A 22,270-nucleotide genomic window follows, 5' to 3' on the forward strand; every position below is an offset into this window, starting at 1 on the left:
ATCGTAAGGCTGATATAAGGCTCCATGGTGCGACTCGACCACAAGTCCGTAGTAGTTGTGTAGTATTTTAACTCATGGAAGTCTTTCTCAACTTTCTCTCGGAGCTCGCCATACAGTTTGGGCATTTCTGTCTCGTTAAAATACTTGTGGCTCGGAGGTTCGTATCGCGGATCAAGAGTTTTAATCATGTCTTTAAACCTGCTGCGCTCCACTGTTTGGAAAGGGACCATGTCTTTGCACAAGTGCGTTGTGATGGCTCTTGTTATGTCATTCCATCGCTTGCTCTTTCTGTCATAAGGAGTAATCTTGGAAAAAGCTTGCGCAATGGAGGTCTGCTGTTGGGGACTTTTTTCTTTCCTCCCATGTTGGTAGACTGAGCAGGTGTTTGAGCCGAGTGCAGCCTCTGGCTCTCCGCATACTCGAGCACATGCTTTGTCTCGAGATGGTAAAATAAATTGCTTGTGTTACCTTTGTTTGCTGTGACTGTCACTTGACACATCTTGCAAATGATGTTTTTCTGCTCACTATCCAACCGTTTAAAGCCGAACCAAGTCCAAATCACGGACGTAGCACCATTTTTTTAACCAGGTCCTTTTGCTCGCAGGTGCGATGACGTCATTGACGATAGGACGGTAGAGCGTAAATCTCTACCGTGGGCCAAATTTATATCATTTCCACCGTCTACCGCATATACCGCGCAGCCCTAACTTAAATATCAAAAAGTCTGTTGAGGTCGGGCCAGGCTCAGTTACAACTGTCTCAGACTTGGGTTGGGTTTGGTCAGGAAAATACAGCCCGAGCCTACATGGAAAGTCTACGGCAGGGAGAGCAGCAGCAGAGACCTCCCAGAAACAGAACAGAGCAGCATCAGTGACAAACAGAAATTACATTAACATGAAAAGGAGGAGCTGGGGTGGAGGCAGGTTGCAAAGCGGCTTGCAGAGGAAGCAGCAACAGTAGGCAGGACAGAGCCGTATAAATAGGGCGCCCTGAATGAGATTCTCCAATTGGTTGTATAGAGAGGAATCATGTGATCTATCAGCTGACTCCCTTCCACCAATCAGCTGCTCCATCAGTTGATTGGGCTCTTTGATGTAGCTGGGATGTGAGCTAAGCCTGACATGGTGTCCAGCCTGAACTAATGCTATGCTCAATTTTTGGTCAGGTTTTTGTTGGTAGTACAAGCAGTTACAATAGTAGCTGTAGCTGTATTGAGAACATTACAAATAAGCGGGTTTTATTCTGGTCTGAAAAATTCCTGAGGGGGTGTTGGTTTTACATGGATGGAGGTGGAGGGCTGGCTCTGAGAGGGACCTCTTTACTCAGTGTAAATAATAATGGAATGTGAATGTCAGTCCACATTAGTGGGACCATACAGCTTAGGCACCACGTTAAACAAACAACATACAGTGAGTGCATTTACAAACCAGAATTCTACTCATGAATTCAGTTTTTGTCCTTTAAAGAATTAACTTGGAAGTATTTACTGAAATATACTTCACTGAGTGCTACATAGCAGCCTGTCACACATGGTTTACAGATTTTACTGTTAGTTGCACCCAGATAAATGTGAGCGAGGTCCTCAGACTAAGAATAAACAAGTGGGCAGTACTTGAAGGCCCTGGAGTGGCCCAGCAGTTATGAAGACAAATATTTCCCCTCTGGATCAGTAAGGCGGGGTAAGGTGTGTTTGGAGAGGAGACAGAGGGGCGCTTTGTCCCCTTCTCCGACAGGTCAGCTCTCCCAATCTCTTCCCCCCTCGGTCCTCTCTCCCTCTCCCTCTGCCAGTCTTCCTCCCTAAATCCCACCTTCCAGCTCCCTCGTCCCCCTGCGCCCTCCTGGAGCTCACACAAACCTTCTCGCTAAAGAGATGCTATCGCTTCTCTGCCGTTCCCTCCTGCTCATCCTTGCTCAACAGGTAAGAAGAGCATTATCTTTTTCTATTCTAACACTACAGACAGACCTGGGTTTCTGATTGGCCAACACATGAAGGCACCGAACACCTGCCATATCTGGAGCAACAGGAAAACACACATGCTCCAGTTTTCTCAGTAGCAGAGCACCAGAATTTTTCTGAACTGCCTTTTCATTATTAGACTCTTGGACTATTTGAGTATTGCTCGGTTTTCAGTGGTGTTATTTCTAATTTTATTGGGCTCAGAGTTAGTCTTTCTTTCAGGAGTACAAACTTGCAAAAGGGGAGCAAAGTCTGAGGTCTTTGCATTTAAAGCTGCTCTGGACCCATTTTCACACCATGAAATGAGCTCATTCAGTAAACCTGGCAGACAGGCTTCAGATTTTTGGCATAACCCTCAGTGACCCTTGGAAGCAATGAGCAGTCAGGGGAATTGGAGCACAAGTGCCACCACACATTGATTGCATCATAGCAAATACTCAGGAAAGCAAGGCAAACATATTAGCTTTATGGGGCTGTTGGGCTGTCACCACTCAGAACTATCCGCAGTTATAACCTTAACATTGACTTCAATCTTTTTCCTTACTCTTTGTGCAGTTAAGCTGAAGGTTTAAAACATGGCTACGCAGACAGAACAGATACAGTGCTTAACTTACAAACCACACAAGAACATATCATCTGCGGTGGGTGAAAGAAAGAAGTTCAAACTCTAGTTGATTGGGTTGAAAATTTCTGTTTGCATTTTAAGGTATCTTTAAGGGTTTTTTTTTTTTAGCTTTGTAAGTTCTTGCAACAGACAGTAGAGAGCTAAAACAAATATTAGGCGAGCTAGATATATCCCAAGAATTCCCATAATGGCCAGTGTTACATTTTCTATATGTGGAAATTTCAATTTATTGCTCACTATAGCGTAAACTGTGTGTATTATTTAGGGAGTAGGGAATGGGTGAATAGGGAGGGATGACTAACTAGGGAGAGATCTTACTAACCATTCATGGCAGCTGGGTATGTGCTGTGGAGACCAAAATGGAGGTAAACAGAGAGTTAATTCTGAGCTTGCCTTCATCAGGTGGCCAGAAATACAACTCTATTGACTTGTAACACTGATTTGTATTTGCTGGATGTGTAAATAAGCAGTTGTTTGCTTACAAGTTAGATATATCAACTCTATAAGCTGATAATGATAATGTAATGATTACAGTGATCTCCCACTGCCCTAAGTGGCCAAAAAATGTGTAAATGTTGGTTTAAAGGATAAGGATGTTATACATTTTTTTCCGACAAATTCTCCGATCCATATGACTTTACAACAAACTATTACAACAAACAGTAATGTTTCCTAAATTAGTGCCCCTACTGGTGGAGGGGGATCAACACGTCCTATACCTAAACAACAACAGGTCATATATTACTGACAGTCACAGTTTAAAACACATCGTTTACATTTCAGGTTAAGGCAACAAAGCTACTTGTTTAGGTTCAGTAAAAAAATTATGGTTTGGGTTACAACAAAAACATTTTTATGTAAGCTAAGTTAGGCATATATATTAATGGACTTATGTAAAGTGATGGTATATAGTTAAAGCCTCTGGAAACCCAAATCCACAATAATAATAAATCCTTCTAACTATGTAATTTAGGGTCTTATGTACATAATATTAAACATGTACAAACAATGAGAAATCAGTTTCCATCCAAATTCGAAATATCTGTCTTTTAAGTTTTTGTACATTCTTGAAATTGGGTTTGATTTGGTTGTGGTTATCTCTGAGATTTATTACGCAATAAATTCCAAACCAATCATAAATCATCAGTCAGTTGTCTCATCCAGCCCCCCAGTGGCAGCACAACAAAACCTTTCTGCTCCAGCTAAATCTGCCTCTTTGAGTCTGAGCCAACAAACAGCTTTCTAGTCTGATGTTTAGAAAATACAGATTGTGAACTGGCTGAACCGCTTGGCTGCGACCCAGCGGAGGCTCTGCCTCCGGCGGGCTCCCTGCAGCACTCGAATCAGGTTGACCGGCTCCAGAGCCCGGACAATCCGAGCCTTTGCAGTTCGTGGAGCTGCAGGAAGAGGCGGCTTGTGAGCAGCCGGGCTTGCCCCCCGGGCCCAGTGCCGGTGTCGGCTCGCGGGGAGGGGACGTAATGTGCACCCTTCCTCACCCCTAACCCCAACCCCAAGCAGTTAGCTTTGCTACGCATAAACATATCTCCAATCACGGAGGTGATGCTGCGGGAAACAACACAGTTTTAGCCGGAGGAGGAACATTATTCGAGGCGGGCAAATACTTCTATTACTACTATTAACACTGGATGTGTTTGAATGAAAAAGGCTATTATCAGAAAAACGGAGCAGATTTATGTTTTCAATGAAAACGTATCTCAATGAAGAAAGGCAAAGCGCTAGCCTTCCGCTGTCATTCATCTCAGCTATGTAAAAGTTATGCTAACTATTCTACGAAGTAACATTAATATGAATCACAAAACATTTTGAAACTTACCAATCAGTGACCACCTGAAAGGAATCATTTTCTGGCAGGGCTTCTGCTTCGTCCTCTGAATCATCAGAGGGCTCAAAAATGTACAGCTGGATTAAATTTGTGGCAGCCATTGCTGGGCCAGGGAGATGTCAATCAAAACGAGGGAGCTGTCAATCAGAGCGTTATCTGCCACGCCCACTCTGTCCTAGCAAGTGGTCTAAACAGCAAAATGAGCTGTTTTTAAACCAGGTTTTCTAATAGTTATGAATGGTTATTTTCATTCAGACTTTTGTGGATGATTAATGAGACATTCGACTTTGATATAATATGTGCATTTTTACTATTTCAAGCTGTGTTTCCAAAGGATTTAAAGTAACTCAACGCTGACTTTTGGTTTCATATGGGACATGAACAGCGGTTTCCTGGGTGAAAGTCCTGCGCTAGTTTGACCCATCCACCCACTCCTGATGCAGACTTTGCAGCTCTTTATACTACATCACCTGACTTTCTCCTTAGCTACCGTCACAATTACTATGGCCACTGGAGTTTGTCGGCTAACACCTAAGTATAGGTCATAATAAGCTGTTGTATAAGATGTGGTCATACTTTTGAAAATAGTCTCCATTTTTGTTTCTGTTATTAAATTGCACTAAAAGACCAAAACTAACAATGTTTTGGTCCGTTGCTCGATACTTTCCCACTTCCTTTCCCTGTCCTCTGTCTCCCTGATTCCCACTTTTAAGCCCACTGGTTCCTACGAAAATACACAAATCTTTAAAAACTGGTCACAAATTTGTAAGTTAAAAAAGGTTCAGTAATTCCTCAAACAGCTGGTCAATGTAGTTTCAGCACGCATTATTTAAACATGAAGAAATGGTGCATTTGTTGAGGACTATTTTCAGTGGCGTATTAATCTACATTTGGTGCTCTAGCGAATATTAAGAGCAGCAGGACTGTGAATGTGGGATTATGTCAAAATAAAGTACAGTGTGTGTGTTTAAGGTGATTAAGGAAAGTGTCATACAGTGCAACAGTGGCTCACTGATGTGTTTTAATATTTTTTGGACAACAGTGGAGCTCTAAGGCACAGAGGAAGAAGGTATATCAGGCTTTGACAAACACACATATCTTTTTAGTGGATGCATTCACTGTTGATTTTGAGCCCTGAAGCAGGGAACAAAGGGACTGTGTACGCTCAAATTCTTGCTCATTTCTTGGAAGTTTCCTGAGGCAGCTACAACACAAAATAGAAATTTGGCAATCTATCTTTATACCTTCCAACCAATATGCTTAAATTTAGTCAGAGAAATTCTGGAAATGCAATATTAGATTGCATTTTGGCAACAATTACACTGAGTTAAGGATATAAGTGGTCTTTTCCTCACTCACTTCTTGTACTTTGAGCTGGTTTTAAAAGTCTCGATTGACATTATTGATTATTTGACACAAAATATCAACTTTGGCTGGCAAGTAGCATTTCAGTGAGGTGCAAAACTAATGCTGCTTTTACAAAACTCAGAACTTGCAAATTTCTAAAATACTAGTAACAGTACAATGGAATGGCATTTAAAGTTGGACTTTCTACTTGTTAACTCGGGGAAAATCCATCTATTCCAACTGCTCAAAGAAGCAGTTGTCGAAAGTCCCATCATGATAGCAGCACCTGTGGAAGCACGTACTGTAAATGGTAAACCATACATACTATCATAATTTAATACATACTATCATACGTTTCCAAAAACGAAAGTGCAGTGAAATAAAATATATAATGGCATCTGTTACCCTATGCAGTTTTCCTCCTCTGCGTCATTTATACACACAAGGAGGCTACACTGCTAAGAGTTCAACTGTGTGTACACTTGCTGAATAAACATCAGTCGTCACAGTCAGCCATGTTTTTTGCTTATGTTTGTGTTTATGTTTTATGCTTATGTTTGGCGTTGTGCGCTTAGAGGTCGGAATTTGGAGGTTTCAACTGGGGAATTGCGAACTCTGACTTTGACTGGAACACAGCATGAGAATGAGATGGCATTTCATTTTCCTGTGGTGCCCCATTAAAGATTCTGCTATTTGAATTAACTACGTCACACTTGGCACGCATATTTGGTAGTTGTACGTGAATGTAAAACAAGAAGCTGTCCATCAGACAGAGGGACGGGATATAAGTGGGAAGTACTCAGCCATTTTTAAAAGGAAAAGGTAAAGTCATGGGGTCATTAAAATCTGCAGTGTTTATCCCCTTGGGAGCATCAATGTGCATCCAATTTCTTACCAGTCCATCTATTAGATTATGCGATATCTCATGTGCAAATTTGAGATTTTGCACTGCAGGAAATAAGTCTTTGAGATACCCTGTCTTATACCCAAGGCTAGGTCTGGGGAGATGCAGACCTCAAAGAGAACGAATTACATGAAATACGTGGGCAAAGGCGTAACTACTCATTATTGAACATTTTCTGGAGGTGTGGGTGTGCCCAGCAACCCTTTCCAAGCAAAACATACAGAAGTACAAGTGTGGATCCTGTTTATCTATAACTAAGTTGGTGTATGATGAGCAGATTAAAATTCAATACAGAAACAGCTGCTGTGTCAAGAATCAACAGAGTTTGTACATGAAACCCTGACTATTTTAATTTTTTTTATTTTATCTAAGCAAGCCTAGCCAAAGGGTGGGAAAAGTGGTCCGGAGTTCAGAATGTCACTTTTAGCACATTTGATAGATTTTAAAAATTATCAGACATCTTTGTCTAATCAAAGGCTGAATGCTTTACCTCACATTCCAATCTACTAGAAGAGTGGTGGAAAAAACTTTCTCAACTAAGCAAAAATGAATTGCATTCAGGGCATTCAAAATTAATCTCTATCCTTCTCCTTACCCAGTGCTTCAGCAGGGCTCAGAACAATGAGCAGCTAGCTGCTAGAGATGGGCGGGCTGCTGCTGAGAGGCGGCAGTTCTGCCAGTGGCCCTGCAAGTGTCCGCAAAGACCCTTTTGTGCCCCGGGAGTGAGCTCTGTCCTGGATGGGTGTGGCTGCTGCAAGAGCTGTGCCAGGCAAATCGGAGAGCCATGCAACGAGAGGGACATCTGTGACCCACACAAGGGAATGTACTGTGACTTTTCAGCTGACAGGCCCAGGTTCGAGGTTGGAGTGTGTGCATGTGAGTGGCTGTTTCAAACTGCACTGAGAAAAAAAAAAAACCCTCCTGTTTTTGCTACCCTTTTCATGAGTTGAAATAAAAGATTGAAGAAGATCTGAGATAATCCATCCACCTGACAGGTGTGGCAAATGACAAGATGCTGATTAAACATCATCATTACAACACAGGTGCGCCTTGGGATGGTCACAGTACGAGGACACTCTAAAATGTGTAGTTTTATCACACAACACAATGCCACAGATGTTGTAAGTTTGACACATGATATTGGCATGTCGTTTCCAAGAATTTGGCAGTACATCCAATCACCCTTACAACTGAAGATCACCTGTAACCACACCAACTAAGGACCTCTATATCCAGCATCTTCACCTGTGAGACCAGCTGAGACCAGCCAACCACACTGCTGATGCAGCAGTTGGCTCACAAAACCAAAGATTTTCTGCACAAATTGGCGGGAACCATTTCAAGGAAGCTCATTTGCATGCTCCTCATTCTCAGCAAGATCTTGATTGACAGCAGTGTGTTGTTGTAACTGACATGAGATGGAAAAATGCTTACCTATGATGGCATCTGGCACTTTGGAGAAGTGTTTTCCTCAGGAATGAATCCCATGTGAGGGTCAGAGTGCCTAATACATTTTTTTAAGCTTAATCTGAACATTTTAGAGTGGCCTTTTATTGTGACAATACTAGGGCACACCTGTGTAGTAATGATGTTGTTTAATCATTGTCTTGATTTGCCACAACTGTCAGGTGGATGGATTATCTTGGAAAAAGATAAGTGCTCACTACCATGGATTCTAACATATATGTTACCACAATTTGAGAGAAATCTACCTTTTGTGTTATAGAAAAGGTCTTTTATAATTTTGTTCAGTACACATCCCTTTGTTCCTTAGATCTTGGTCAGTGTGATGCATACTTTTATCAGGTGTCCAGACTGTTGTGGGTGTGTTGCAACAGGAACCAGTGAGAAAATATATCAAATAGACCTAACAGGATGTCCCAGTCAAGTGCTTTAATACTGGGTATCTGCCAATGCCGAGTCTGATCCAATACATCTGCCTTAGTGTTGACTTAATATGTATCTGATACATTTGAGTTTTAGACCTTTAATAGCTGTGGAGCTGTTTTTCTACGTTTTATCTTGTGCTGTGAGGTGATTTTTGCCTAGTGGCCACACACTGGAATCATTGCATGAAGCACACTGGTCCAAAAGCTTTTTTTTTAAAATTACAATCACTGGAAAAAAAGCAGCAGTAAAAGGATTTGATACATGTTTTTGACCGTCACGACCCCCTGAAATGACTCTTTGTATTATTTGAGTCACACGAATAAAATAATTTTGTTCCATTCAAGCGTGTTGGTGCAAACAAGATGTCTGTCGGCTCAGCCAGCAGAAGTCTGATGCACATAATCTCCACAAAGACTCAAAAACAGAAAAATAAAAGCTTTTTAAGCACTCACTGAGCAGCTTTTATAGGACTGGATCCGGTGCCATCTTTGAACGCGGTATCTGGTTCACCTTGATACATTCATGGTCTAGACCAGATGCATCTTTTTAAGTCCACCATTTCACAAGCATCTGACAGAATGGATACTTAAATTCTTACCAATAAACCGGCCTACAACAGCTAACGTTCCACTCGCACTTTAAGTATGTACCTGCTACCTAAAGCATTTTTTAAATTTCCTTTTTACAATGTACTGTGTTAAACAACAGCTCTAAAAAATATGTCATATGTATATTACATAACATTAATGTTTACACATTGCCAAACTGAATTTTTAATATTCTGTCAAAATAAGAAAATCACAATGACAAGATATCTTGATAATACTTTCAAGCTCCTTTCTGTTTCCTCTGTGTGCCTGTGGAAATAACTGTGTGACACAAAACGACTTTATTTATGTAGAAGTCTTATGCAGTTCTTAAGATTCTTAATCACATCATCAAGAGATGTGCTTTGCCTGCATCAGTGAGCACCAGAGCCCTGACATGTTTGCCTCCCTCTTCCAGACATGATGGCAGTAGGCTGTGACCTGAATGGGGCCCACTATGAGAACGGAGAAGGTTTCCAGCCCAGCCCCCTCTATAAGTGCACATGTATTGCTGGAGCCATCGGCTGCACCCCTGTTTTTTTCCAGAAGCCTGCCGGCCTCTTAGGTCCCGCCCCGCTGATGGGCAACATGCCAGCTGGCCTTCGCAGCGGCCAGAGCCCAAAGAAGCATCAGCAGGATACTACCTACATGACAGGTGTGTGTTTGTAGAATAAGACTGTGGAGAAGGGCCAGCCTGACTGGACTGGAATGCTAACTGCTGTCCAAGTTAGCTGGTTGGGAAGGGGAGTGGGCCTTTCATTACGGTGGCAGTGTGAGCGGAGGGAGGAGGTGTGACCCACTGTGGTTTCACTGCTTCACAGAGGAAAACAGAAAGATGGATGGTTCCAGTTATAAACAGGAGGAGGGTCGACTCACTTTTTATTAAAAGCGCCATAGAATCCACTTTGATATACAAGTGAAGTTTGTTTTGCTTGGCCGTAAACTCTGCAGAAACACATCTATATCATGGACAGACAGGGAAACACTGATTTCATTTGTCAGTGTGGAAAAACAGCACATTGTTTAGATCTAAAATTAAAGAGCTGACATCCACCCAAGGACACTGAAACCTTTTGGGATGTCTAAAAGATCATTTCAGTTCAGCTGAATGCCTGTTTCTTTACTCATTCCACATTACTCATGTAAGTACAGCTCAAAGGAGACATTTAGAATTTTTGGGAGCAGAGAGTTAATTCCCTTGTGGCAGGTAAGACCAGGTATTTGGGGTCTGTGCTCTGCTAAGCAGTGCGGTGGCACACAGACTAGTTCTTTGTGTAGGGTTTTGTTGACACAGTGCCCTTTAACTGTAATACTGAAAGCTTACAGGGATCCTCCTTTAGCCTGGAAAAGGAACTGTCTAATCCAGACCACCCCCTGGAGCCCCTGTTCCAAAACCTGCGGCTTGGGCATCTCTGTGCGTGTCAGCAACGACAACGGCAAATGTGAGATGAGGAAGGACCGACGCCTGTGTCTGCTGCGGCCATGTGAGAAGAGTGTGATGAAGACTGTTAAGGTGACAAGTTAGTCAAATTCTATTGAGGTATGGACATAGATTTATATAAAATCAAAAATAAAATCATTGTTTTCCTCCCGTAGGTGCCAAAGGGAAAGACATGCCGGCCTAAATTCCAGGCAAAGAAAGCAGAGAAGCTGACACTCTCAGGCTGTACCAGTACCAAGAAGTTTAAGCCCACATACTGCGGTGTCTGTACAGACAAGCGCTGCTGTGTCCCCAACAAGTCCCGGATGATCAAGGTCAACTTCACGTGCAAGGGAGGCTCCAACACACAGTGGAAGATGCAGTGGATAACATCCTGCGTGTGCCAGAAGAAGTGCAATGATCCAGGCGACATGTTTTCTGACCTGCGGTTACTCTAACGGATCCATCAACGAAGTCCAGAGACACAGACGCAGGATCAAGCCCTGCTGTGGCAGACTAAGGACTGAAACGTATGCATACTTCGGTCATTAAGTTCTCCTCAGCGGTGGTGATGTGCCTCAAGAAATCTCAAAAAACACAAAATGAAACTACAAAACCTCATTTCATAAGGAAGAATGGCTGGGATCAATAAATAAATGAAGAAATATGTTGTAGTTACGATAAAAGCTTCCTTGAACTCTGTCTTCAGGAAATGTGTGTGCAATAACAACAAGGAATATGGCCAGTGGAGCTGCTGCAACAGCAGATGTGGACACATCAACAGTACCTCATAATTCTACAGTCAGGGAGCCTTGAAATGGCAAATCAGGTCACACTACAGATTGAGTTTAACTCTTTTTTCATGTTGTTCCTGCTTATTTTTCAGACAGAGAACATTTTAATCAGGTAAAAAATTAGACAATATTGTATAACTTATAAAGGTATATACAGAAGATCTGGTTGTGTCAAGTCCTTATTGAGAAATAATCATTACTATACAAGCAGACAGACAAAGATCTACAACAGAGCGGACCTTCATCTGGCGATGCAGAGTCTGGGTGCGTCAGGCATGAGTCTCCCCTTGGTGGCGTCTAGTTGGTGGTACTCTTCAATCAGTGAGCTGAGGGAGCTGATGGCCTCTGAGAAGAAGCTCTGCTCCATCCCTTCTACATGCAGGTAGTGGTGTAAATGAGCCTTCAAAAAACATAGAGGGAGCACAGTTTACTGTGAGTTAATAAAGAGGACCAATTATACTTTTTCTTATTCGCTATCATATTTATATAATGTTATAATGTTGGATGTGTATATTAAGCAAAAACATCAGGCTTCAGACCGTTCTGAGGACTCTGTTTCCAATCTTTTTCTACTTTGGCTACATGCTAATGTCAGCTCATGACGGATTTCTTTACACATGCCATGTTTTTTGCGCCCTAAAATTAATTGTTTTCAATGTAGTTGCGCGGCAGGTGGGCTCAAACGCCAGAGCAACACCATTGCGGCATGTACGCGTTCCACAGTGCCTACTTTTTAGGCTGCTACGGCTGCGCCCTGAAATAAACGGGAGTTCAACTTTTGGAACGCAGCAGTGAGCACTGCATGTTATGTGATGAGGAACAACACATCACAGCCAGCAGATATCTTTCCCTTCTTCCGTAAATATCAATGTGTGCTAAAAATGGAGGAGAAATTAATCATTTCAGTGCAGGGCTACCCAGAACTTTACCTCTGTGCCATGGATATTTTTTGCCTAAAATATACTTACAAAACAACACCTTGAAGAAGATCAGCTCTGCACTCAGAATTTCTGGTAAGTGGGCTATGATACAGTGCTGGTTATAGTCGCTTAGCAACATCAGATGCTACCTGCCTCCACGCCCTTAAAAGTTGGCACACAGTAGGCACAAAAGTAGCAGATAGCGCCCAAACTTGCAATTACAAGGTGGTTATAGACACAGCATGTGTACAGCCCCTTACATGGTCATCTGCTCCAGGCATGCTACTGCAAGGGTTTACATCACATAGCCTACACTGCTACATGTAGCTACATGGTAACATTAGAGAGGCATATAATCCTGATCGCCTATGTTGTTTCTCCACAGTTCGGATCATATTCCTCCTGAAACATCTGGCTGTGAAGATTTTGGTTTAGAAGTTTTAATTGGTGATCTTTCACAGTGGCAAGAGCTCCTACACTCTGTTACAGTCATTCCACTGGCTGCGATGACAGTGCAGAGCATGGATGTATAATGAGAACTGGATACAGCGTTGGAGGCGGGGCCACATTTATTCCAATGAAAGTTGCTCAGTGGCACATGAGTCAAAAACGTTCAACAACTGCGTATAAAAATACCCAGATGATCAGTGCTACTTTCACATCACTGGGCCCATAGAACAGGCACACTAGAGACTTCCCATGGCTGAGCCAGCTACCTCCAATTAAGTGCTCTGCTAACTTGAATGGGTATAAAATGAATCAGTTGTTTTTTATACTTTCCAAATATTGGACCAAATGGATCAAAATCTTTTTTTCTTTTTTTTTAAAGATATTTTTGGGGCATTTTTAGCCTTTGATGGATAGGACAGACAAGTGTGAGGGGGGTAGAGAGAGGGAGTGACATGCAGCAGGGGGCCACAGGCTGGGGTTGAACCTGGGCTGCTGTGGCACTGATGCTGCGTTGTACACGGGGCGCCTGCTCTACCACTAAGCCACCGACGCCCCCAAATGGATCAAAATCTGACAGTAAAACTAGTCATGTCACAGTGGTTGCAACAGCAAAAAAAAGAAAATGCATCCACTAATTTGGTGTGGAAAAAATATTTTTGCGTCAAATGGCATCATTTGACCTGAAGTTGTAATTCCACCGTTTGGCCACTAAAAATGGATGAGATATGGAAGACCCAGAAATGCTGACCTGTCAGAGCAAACTGGGCTTTTCGGGAGGGGGGTTAAAGAGACAGGCACTAAAACTGAATGATTTAGACAGACAGTATCAGGTAAATTAAGTGTTTTTTGAACATTAAAGCATGTAAACATCTTCTAGTAGAAACCCAAATACAAGTATGAACCTGTAAATGAGCATAATATGTCCCCTTTGAGTCTGCATATACAAACGTATTTCAATCTGACTTTGAGTGTGGAAAACAAATGACAAATGTCCACCACAAGTTACCAGAACAGAGAGCTACAGTATGTCTGCTGTCTAATCAACTGTCAAAAAACCTCAAATATAATCTACGATAAGTAGTCAAGATAAAATAGTAATGCTCCCATTTGACAAGCTGGCCAATGGAAATATTTGATGTTTTGACTTGATAAATGCTACATTCTTTTGCTGTATCTTCTAATGGTCTAAAAACAGAGAATAATTTGCACCTTCTTCCTGTAGAGCTTGGTAAAGCGCTCTCTCAGCTCCATGAACGTGGGCTTCACACACGTGTTGTTGGCCAGGGCTAACAGGGAGTGGGAGTGACCCACAGGAGGCACTGAACACAGGCCAGTCTTCCAGCCTTCCTGGTTCCATGAGACAAAGGGCAGCGAAGGCTTCAGTCTAGAACAGGGAGAAAATTACATGTCAAATGCAAGAAGTGTTGCTTAAAATTGAAAGGATTTCAGGGTTCATGGGGCCCCTGAGAGGACATTTTACATTTCACTGATGAAAAAAATCTACGAGCGTCTTCGTTACACTTAATACAGTGCAGCAGCACTGTTTTTATTATCATTTACTATCCTGTGATGGGGGAAGTTATGGCCTTCAACAAATAAATAGTTTAATTGTTGATTTATTTGTTGATTATTTTTCCATTTAACCAATTAATTAAGTTGATAAAATGTCAGAAATGTCCATCAAAGTTTCCCAGATTCCAAGGTGAGGTTGAAAGACATTCACTTTACAAAGATATAAAACAGAGAAATGAAGCAAATCTTTACATTTTAACAGCTGGAAACAACCACGTTTGGCATTTTTGCTTCATAAATGGCAAACAATTTGTCTGTCAAAACATTTGTTACTGTTTAATTTTTTTGTCCACACTTCAAAAGTTGATAGGGAAAAGCATCCTAAGTTAAGTTTTTATTTGTTTTATGAAAAATAGCCGGCATACCCAACAGCAAAATATGCTGAAATACATGTCCGGTGGTTATGAGTGCCCTTGGTGGGCAATATTTATGTACTTTTCCTCCTCCTCCCTTCCTTCACTCCTCTTTTACACCATGGTCATGCATGAATATGTGCTCTCACAGCGGCTTCTGTTTCAGTTTCTCTTCACAACATGCCACATGAAAACAAGGTCTGCAGGGAGAGCAGTGAGGGGAGAGGTGTGTGCTGAATGGACCAGTCATGAATCATTGCTGTCGGTGCTGAATGGGGGCACTATTTGGGGGAGTGAGTGTGAAGGTCATCTATGGGCCTATCAGGGTGGGTGTACTGACTTGTGGGCTGTTTTGGTGCACAAGGAGACGGAGCGGGAGGATGGTGCTCTGACCTCTCGATGTTCCTGCGGAGGTCAGACACCTGCACGTTGCCCCTGACCATGAGGGCGCAGGCCAGGTAGAGGCTGTGCTTCGGGTCGGCTCGGATTAACTGGTGGTCTTTACTGAAGGCGTCACTGAACATCTGATCCAGTCTAGAGGAGACAGGGAAGTAAAAAAATAAAAGACACGTAACAATATTTCCAGATATCACATTTACATTTGCATCCTGACAAATAACAGCCTGTGTTGTTTGCTTGCTCAGCACATAATGCCTCTATTTACTGGCTCTAGAAACTGCAGTGGCCTTTCAGGGATTTTAGGTACAGTCTGGGGGCCAAGGGGGGCAATGATTGAGAAAGAAGAATTTTTGTACCTCATTTTTCCAGGCAAGTTCTGCTGAGCAGGCAAGATATTTTTAAGCAACACCCTGCTCTGCATTCATACAGTCACATATATTCACCTCAACCACAACCACCAGTCTTTTTTGACCAATGAGCTGCTCCTCTGGAGCACATGAGGTCTGTTTGGCTCACACAAGGCCACTTTCATGGCAGCTGTTGTTGGGGAGAAGGTGGGCGGGTAGGTGGGTGGATCGAATGGTGTTTTTTCTGTCACAGTAAACTGGAAATTGCAACCATCCTTCTTGATAAAATGAAAGCTGGCTTTGTGGTGTTATGTTATTGTTTTACAAAGTTCGATTGGCTAAATAAATGATTCTAAAACAAAGAAACGTACAAAATTATTTACTGAAGTGTTAAGTGGTTTGCCTGATTAAATGCATTTGGTAATTATATTACTTCAATACATTTGTCATAACATATCGATGTTGGAAAAAAAAGTTTTCATTTGTACCAGCACTATCAGTAATACCATACCATACCATACCATACCGTTTTAGTTGATGTTATTTACCCTTTACTTAGTTACAATTGAGATACAAGATACATACAATACATTAAGCAACACAAGGAAAAAAATATGTTATTTACCAGAATTAGCCCTGAAGTTTCCATCACCAAACCCACCAGACTCCATTTAAAAAACTGTAATTTTAGGGTGTATAGAGCCAACATATTTTTACACCTATCTGGATGAATTAAGGGTTTATTTCAATCAAACCAGAGCTGGTGATTGTTTGAACAGTGAAAAGACAAACCAAGAGGGCTTTTTGGTGAATTTCATTTTGTTCTGTTGATTCTGAATTATTTTACTATGATAAAATGACTGATAATTTAAGTGGAGTTCTGGTTAAACAAAAAGCACTCTCTCTCTGTAGAGATCCGGTCCATAATGTTATAAGAGACTTACAATAATATCCTGAAAACAAGCACATTTAGTGGATGTAAATTAAAGGTGTGTCATTACCGCAAATATTACACTGCAGCCTGTTTTGCTGCTGACAGGTGCAGCCCTGATGGAGTTCAGAACGACAGTGAGGTAAAAGACAAAACAAAAATAACAGGCAGAGAACAGACCTTCTGGTGGGGATGCTGACGTCTGCCAGTGTGTAGAGAGGAGTGAGGCTGGGCACCAGGTAGTGTAAACGAGGGAAGGGGACCAGGTTCATGGCAACCTCATTCAGATCCATGTTGAGAGATCCCTCAAAACGAGCTGAGCTAAAAAAAAAAAACAAAAAAAAAAAAACAAAAGAAGGAAGGGTAAGATGACACATAGGCAACATTTAAGGCATGGACAGTTTTACTGCTACTTTAGTTTGAGCTTTTTGAATAAATACATATTTAAGCCACACAAGATAAATGTGGATTGAAAAGGTGATCGACTAACGCAGGTACTTAATTAGCTCTTGATGAAGCAAGAGTCTGAATTTGCCTTGGGACTGGGAGCACTCACTGGTATATTAAGTAGTATTATAAATATTGTTATATTTTGCTGACCCTAGCACAAGAAAAACAACAGTGCCAAAACCACGGGAGCTTGTCTAGTGGAAAATACTGCAGGACAGACCCCTTGCCCTGTGCAGACAGGGGTCTACTGTATGTGGGCAAACTGAAATACTACACCTGGTAATATTGAGCAACAGGTTAGCCACAATATTATTCATGGCATCAAAGGGCTTCTCTGCCCCACTGAGGCCGCCCTGCCCAGAGATGACGGTGCTGTCTCTCTTGATCACAGACCCTGGTTTTCCACCATGAGACATCTGTTTAATCTTATTCACAATGTCGACCAGTGACTGCAGGAGGAGAAGTGAGGGAGAACATTTACTCTTTAATGTAAATACTGCAGAGTTTTTTGCAGAGAGGGGGGAAATGAAACATTTACAAATGCACAAACCTGGTTTTCAACAGGCAGGACACAGTCAGCGTGCTCGGTGAGCTCCCTCATGGCCAGGACACTGTTGTAGGGAGAGGTGATGACATCATCCTCCGCGGACGGATAGATGGAGGTGACAATTCGACACACCTCAGGAAACTCCTCCTCCAGCAGGCTCAGCACTCTGGTCCCCAGCCCAGAGCCCGTACCTCAAAATCATAACCAATGTGTTTACTTTCTTCTCTGACCAGATTCCTTCAATGTAAACTTAAAACCTGGTTTCTATATTTAGTGTAGAAGATTGTAGGAACCTCCAGCTCAATTTCCCATCTCTACATATAACTAGGTATTTTTAAAATGGAGACATATTCATGCTATGAAGACAAAGGGTCAATCCAAATGTTTCATGTACTCAAACACAAAAGACATTTACAGTCTCACTAACAGGCTCAACACCAACGTCTTAAGATCAATGACTACAAAAAAAGGCTTGCTGGAGCTGAGGTTCAAGCATCCACACACTCCAATCTGTGCATTAGCCATTTATACAGGCAAACCTTCAGCAAGCATCAATGCTTCGATGCATGTATGGGGTCAAACTGTCCTCATTCCTTACCTCCTCCCATGGAATGAATGAGAAAAAAGCACTGCAGACAGTCACAGTGTTCTGCTGCCTTCCTCAGCTTATCCACTATCTGCTCCCTGTAGGCTGAGCCATACGTCATGTGTCCAACTGCCCTGGAGAAGAAGCAGCATGTTAATAAAGGGCAAAGCTGTAAAACAATGACTTGATTTTTTTGTGTCAAAATGGGCTACAGGTTTGAGTTAGTGTGGTATGTGCACAATTTTCCACAGGCATTAACTGCAAAGGATACGATATTTCAAAGCTGCATTATAATGAATGCTTAAGAAAAAATGACTTTTAATTGAGTATCAGTTTGTGAGGGCTCACAAACATCACACATGGCACATCAGACAAAATAAATGTCTGCATGTTTTGCGACAGAAGATACAACCAATTATTTTAAGAATTTAAAGTCGGCTTTTTACGCATAAAAACTTCGGAATAAGAGGCTGATCAAGGGCTTTGTTGTGGGGGAAATGGATTAACTGCGATTATCACAGCTCTAACTTCATTCAGCCACAACAAGTCTGTCTGTCTCATGAAAACTGCTCTTTGAAATGGAAACAACAACTTTTCAACCCCCGTCCCCCAGCGTTTTCCAAATATTGGTGCTGCTGTTGCAAAGACAACCAGATAGCTTTCTGTTTTACTCAGAGCCTAGCAAATAACCACACTAACAGCTGGGTTTAAATTATAAATATCAGCACTTGGCTGACACACTTCCTTTGTGCCATAAATCCATCCTTCATTTTCCCAGGAGACTGTACCCAGTGGTGGACAGAGTTTCAGAGGGAAAGCAAGCAATCTAAATGCAGATCGAGTCATTATTCTATAGCAATAACGTTGTACAATCAACATTTATTTTATAATGATAAGTTAAAGCAAAAAAAAAGTTTATTTTCACTATAATATGATGAAAATCCACTGCCAGTGCTTGACAAGCAAGTTACTGCAAAGAGACTTTTATGACAGTGGCTGTCAGGTCAAAACCTACAGAGGGAATATTTACACTAGACCTGTCAAGACGCACTACTGACCTTTTCCCCAGATTACACTACGTAGACTTGAGAAAGGGGAAAGTGGAATAAAACAAATCAATCAATTGGTGAAACAACTAAGCTACTAGTTATCTTTTGTTTCTTTTCTCTGTCATATTGTTGGGGATTTGAAATGTGGTGGCTGTATAAAAAAAAGCAGGTTTTAATGCTTCCAGACAAGGAGAGAAATATTTAGAACTTTCAGAAACTAACTCTGGCAATCCAAATTGTTGACTCAATCCTTAAACACCACACCTTTACAACTCTGCGTGATGTAACTGCACGTGTAAATGACTGCAAACCAGTTATGTTATGAATTACAGTTTGCAACATGTGCTACCAGTTATGTGAGCTTGTGAGCAGACGTCCCGTGGCTAGTCTGTCTCTCACCAGTTGTTGCCTGAACCTGACACGTCTGTGAGAAGCTGAGTGCTGTCAAACACTTCTCTCAGTGGCCCCTGCAGGATCTCATTGACCACTCCCTCCTCCATGTCCACCAGCACCGCCTGTGGATTCAAATATGCGGGTATGAGGACAGCACACATATTTCATTGCTCTTATATGCTGAGCACATGGCTTTGACCCCCTGCTATCATTCCATAACTCCTCTTTGTAACCTAAACCACTGGATGCCAAACCTTTCATTATGCTGATCCAACCCTGGCCTTGACCCTGACTCTAAAATAGGCTGTTACTCCTGTGAAACCAGCAGATAAAAAATGTTCTCTCAAGCTGTTTTGCAGTAATGAGCAGAACTTACCCTGGCCTTCAGATGTTGGATTCTCCCACCAACAACGCAGGCACCCCCATCACTTTTCCTGGAAAGACAAGCCAATTATAACAGGACTACATTTGGACCACTGTCAGGAGGCACATACTGCATCTCACCCCATGCTGGATTAAAGCAGGTGTGATTACCTTGAGTCCACATTTCGGAAAAAGCTACTGAGGGCCTCGTCATACAATCCTTTCTGAGTAGGGGAAGAACACAGGACATTAGGGATGTCTTTACAAGCCATGGTAAACAATTAATATGTGTTTTTTTTATAAAATGAGTTAAGGCACAAAAACAATGGGCTTCCCTTAAAGGATAATTTCTGTTTATTTCAACAGGTTTTATTTTCATGGTTATGACCATTAATTCTATCAGGCAGCGTAGCTGTGTTCCCAGTCTTCAGCAAGTGTTTTGGTTGAGTACAATGTTATCATAACTGTTAGGAACAAAGGCCAAAAAACCCTGTAATTATCTGTTAAATCATGCATGCTACGGGTTAAACTGATTGGGTCAACAACAATTTAGATGACTCAATTTCCGATTTGTTAGTACATGATTCAGCTTTTAATTTGTAGATTGATTTGATAGATAACTGGTCTATACAATTTCAGAAAACTGCTCATCATAATTTCCCAGAGGCCTAAGCTGAAATCTTGAAATATCATTTTCTCACAATCAAAATACAAAGATATTACATTTACCATAATATAAAAAAAGACAAAGAGCAAATGCTCACATTTGAAAAGCTGGAGCCAGCATAAACATTTGTGTTTGATAACTGAAATGATTAATCACTTATCAAAATCAGTGTTTTTTCATTTTATGCCAGTCCCATAAGGTGATAAAAACACAGTACATGATGTTTCAAATATTTCCCGTGTTATGATTCGGAATATGACGTATAGTTAAGGTGTACTGAGTAAAAAAACAAACAACTCAAAACTGTGACTTGAAAAATAAGTATATATCTTTAAGTCTTCTATTGTCTACTACAGTATATTGGATATATAGTGGTCACAGTAGCATATTCATTTTCTGGCAGAAAAGGGGATGTGTGGGAGTAAATGTGAGGGAGAACAGCTGAGGAGAGGGGCTGGTGAGGATGTGGATCTCACACACATAAACATGTTACCTTATTATACAATTGTGTGAACTGTGTGAAGGTAATATACTATATATACAAGAGTCCCAATAAAATAAATAAATAAATGCATAATAACTCATCGATTATTATTATTATTATTATTAATCACTCCTATGCCTTTCTTGATATGTCATGTCAAAATGTCTGAAGTGAAAATAGCCTATTGTTGTGGTCCTTATGAAATACATCTTAAGCAAATGTAATGTAGATGACAGTAACGTGAGTTACTCAGCTTGCAGTGCCCTTGCCGTACTATGTGTGTTTTAGCACTTACTTTATTGACATGTGCATGTTCTCGCAAAGCAAGATCCCAAAACCTGCAGCCAACCTGGTTGCCACACTGACCAACTGAGGAACACGAATTAAAAGTTTAAGTTAGTTATCATAGGTTAAAGAAATGTTTCCATGTGTCAGCCCTGCGTTAAATCAGATCTAAACCAAACCAACAAGCCTACAGGTCCTATATTCAGTTATAAAGTTCACCTAACAGCAGGGCTAAGTTACCTACAGTAGCACAACACAGCAAATGACAGCTAAGCTAGCTGTTAGCTCGCCTCTGGATGCTAACGTTAACTCCGTCTGCTCAATGAGTTGCACTCGAGTTTGAACTCACCTTGGACGACAACTGACTGCGTCATGACAGCAGCAATACGCAGAGCTCTTTATAACGCTGAGTTACGTCATAATTAATGATAACATTTGTCCATAACTGGCCATTAAAACGAAAAGACTTTTGAACGCTTTGTAGCCTCGCGCCTCGACTGTGTTTGGTCGAGTGCTGATGACGTATTGCCATGGAAACGACGCATGTTGCTATGGAGGACGTAAGCTGCTACACCAGGAGCTACAGTATTTCATCTCATCTCTTTAGCTCTCCAAATAAATTTAAAGTTTGTCATTGGTTTAAAACAAAAAAGGTCTTCTGAAAGTTATATTTTTGTAGAGTGTGCCAATTTAAATGTATATGGGAAGAAACACCACTCTAACTTTGACTGTTTTGTGATGGTTAGCCTTTTTATGACATAATACATTAATACATTATGTTCATTTTGACTAGAGATCCTTTCTATAAGACCAAAGTATCACATTCCACGTTTCTCAGCTTCTTGCAGTTGTTTTCCTTCATCCTCTTGTGCCTATTTGGTTGAGAAAGTCCACTTAATACACAGTAGAGGGCAGTGTTTCCATATTTATTACAAGTGGCAACAGACACAAAGATGAACAAATAAAAGAACAGACATAGATCTTCGAAATCCTCGAAAACGAGATGATGCATCTCAAGGGGTTTATCCTTAATAAACTTTGATTAATAATAATAATAATCTTGAAACAGGAATAAAATGGACCACCTGAATAAGTAGTTTTCAAGTA

At 41.4% G+C, this 22,270-nt stretch overlaps 2 protein-coding genes across 3 annotated transcripts; one reads left to right on the forward strand and one right to left on the reverse strand.

The window, feature by feature from the left end:
• The first annotated feature begins 1,459 nt into the window (after positions 1 to 1,459).
• On the forward strand, positions 1,460 to 11,528 carry ccn6 (cellular communication network factor 6). 2 transcript variants are annotated; one of them, XM_049590261.1, is made up of 5 exons: positions 1,460 to 1,918; positions 7,276 to 7,552; positions 9,572 to 9,808; positions 10,473 to 10,666; positions 10,750 to 11,528. In XM_049590261.1, the coding sequence occupies exons 1-5, from the start codon at positions 1,871 to 1,873 to the stop codon at positions 11,029 to 11,031; spliced, it is 1,038 nt and encodes a 345-aa protein (XP_049446218.1). In that variant the 5' UTR covers positions 1,460 to 1,870; the 3' UTR covers positions 11,032 to 11,528. The 2 variants fall into 2 exon arrangements, with proteins under 2 accessions (XP_049446218.1, XP_049446219.1); XM_049590262.1 differs by having other exon boundaries at positions 10,494 to 10,666.
• On the reverse strand, positions 11,356 to 21,671 carry tube1 (tubulin, epsilon 1). The gene is made up of 12 exons (XM_049590259.1): positions 21,513 to 21,671; positions 21,174 to 21,247; positions 19,899 to 19,951; positions 19,741 to 19,798; positions 19,371 to 19,486; positions 17,935 to 18,056; positions 17,340 to 17,527; positions 17,066 to 17,238; positions 16,520 to 16,660; positions 15,056 to 15,196; positions 13,947 to 14,121; positions 11,356 to 11,767 (listed from the first exon to the last, which is right to left on the reverse strand). The coding sequence occupies exons 1-12, from the start codon at positions 21,535 to 21,537 to the stop codon at positions 11,609 to 11,611; spliced, it is 1,425 nt and encodes a 474-aa protein (XP_049446216.1). The 5' UTR covers positions 21,538 to 21,671; the 3' UTR covers positions 11,356 to 11,608.
• Positions 21,672 to 22,270: the final 599 nt, after the last annotated feature.

The sequence above is a fragment of the Epinephelus fuscoguttatus genome, linkage group LG11 (genome assembly GCF_011397635.1).
Source record: "Epinephelus fuscoguttatus linkage group LG11, E.fuscoguttatus.final_Chr_v1".
NCBI lineage: Eukaryota > Metazoa > Chordata > Actinopteri > Perciformes > Serranidae > Epinephelus > Epinephelus fuscoguttatus.

Coding starts and splice junctions, on each gene's coding strand:
- tube1 (XM_049590259.1), bottom strand. CDS start 21,537: ATGACGCAGTCAGTTGTCGTCCAAG. Junction 19,487..19,740: donor TCCAACATCTGAAGGCCAGG/GTAAGTTCTGCT, acceptor TTGAATCCACAG/GCGGTGCTGGTGGACATGGA. Junction 18,057..19,370: donor TCAGGTTCAGGCAACAACTG/GTGAGAGACAGA, acceptor CTTCTTCTCCAG/GGCAGTTGGACACATGACGT.
- ccn6 (XM_049590261.1), top strand. CDS start 1,871: ATGCTATCGCTTCTCTGCCGTTCCCTCCTGCTCATCCTTGCTCAACAG. Junction 1,919..7,275: donor TGCTCATCCTTGCTCAACAG/GTAAGAAGAGCA, acceptor CTCCTTACCCAG/TGCTTCAGCAGGGCTCAGAA. Junction 9,809..10,472: donor GGATACTACCTACATGACAG/GTGTGTGTTTGT, acceptor TAATACTGAAAG/CTTACAGGGATCCTCCTTTA.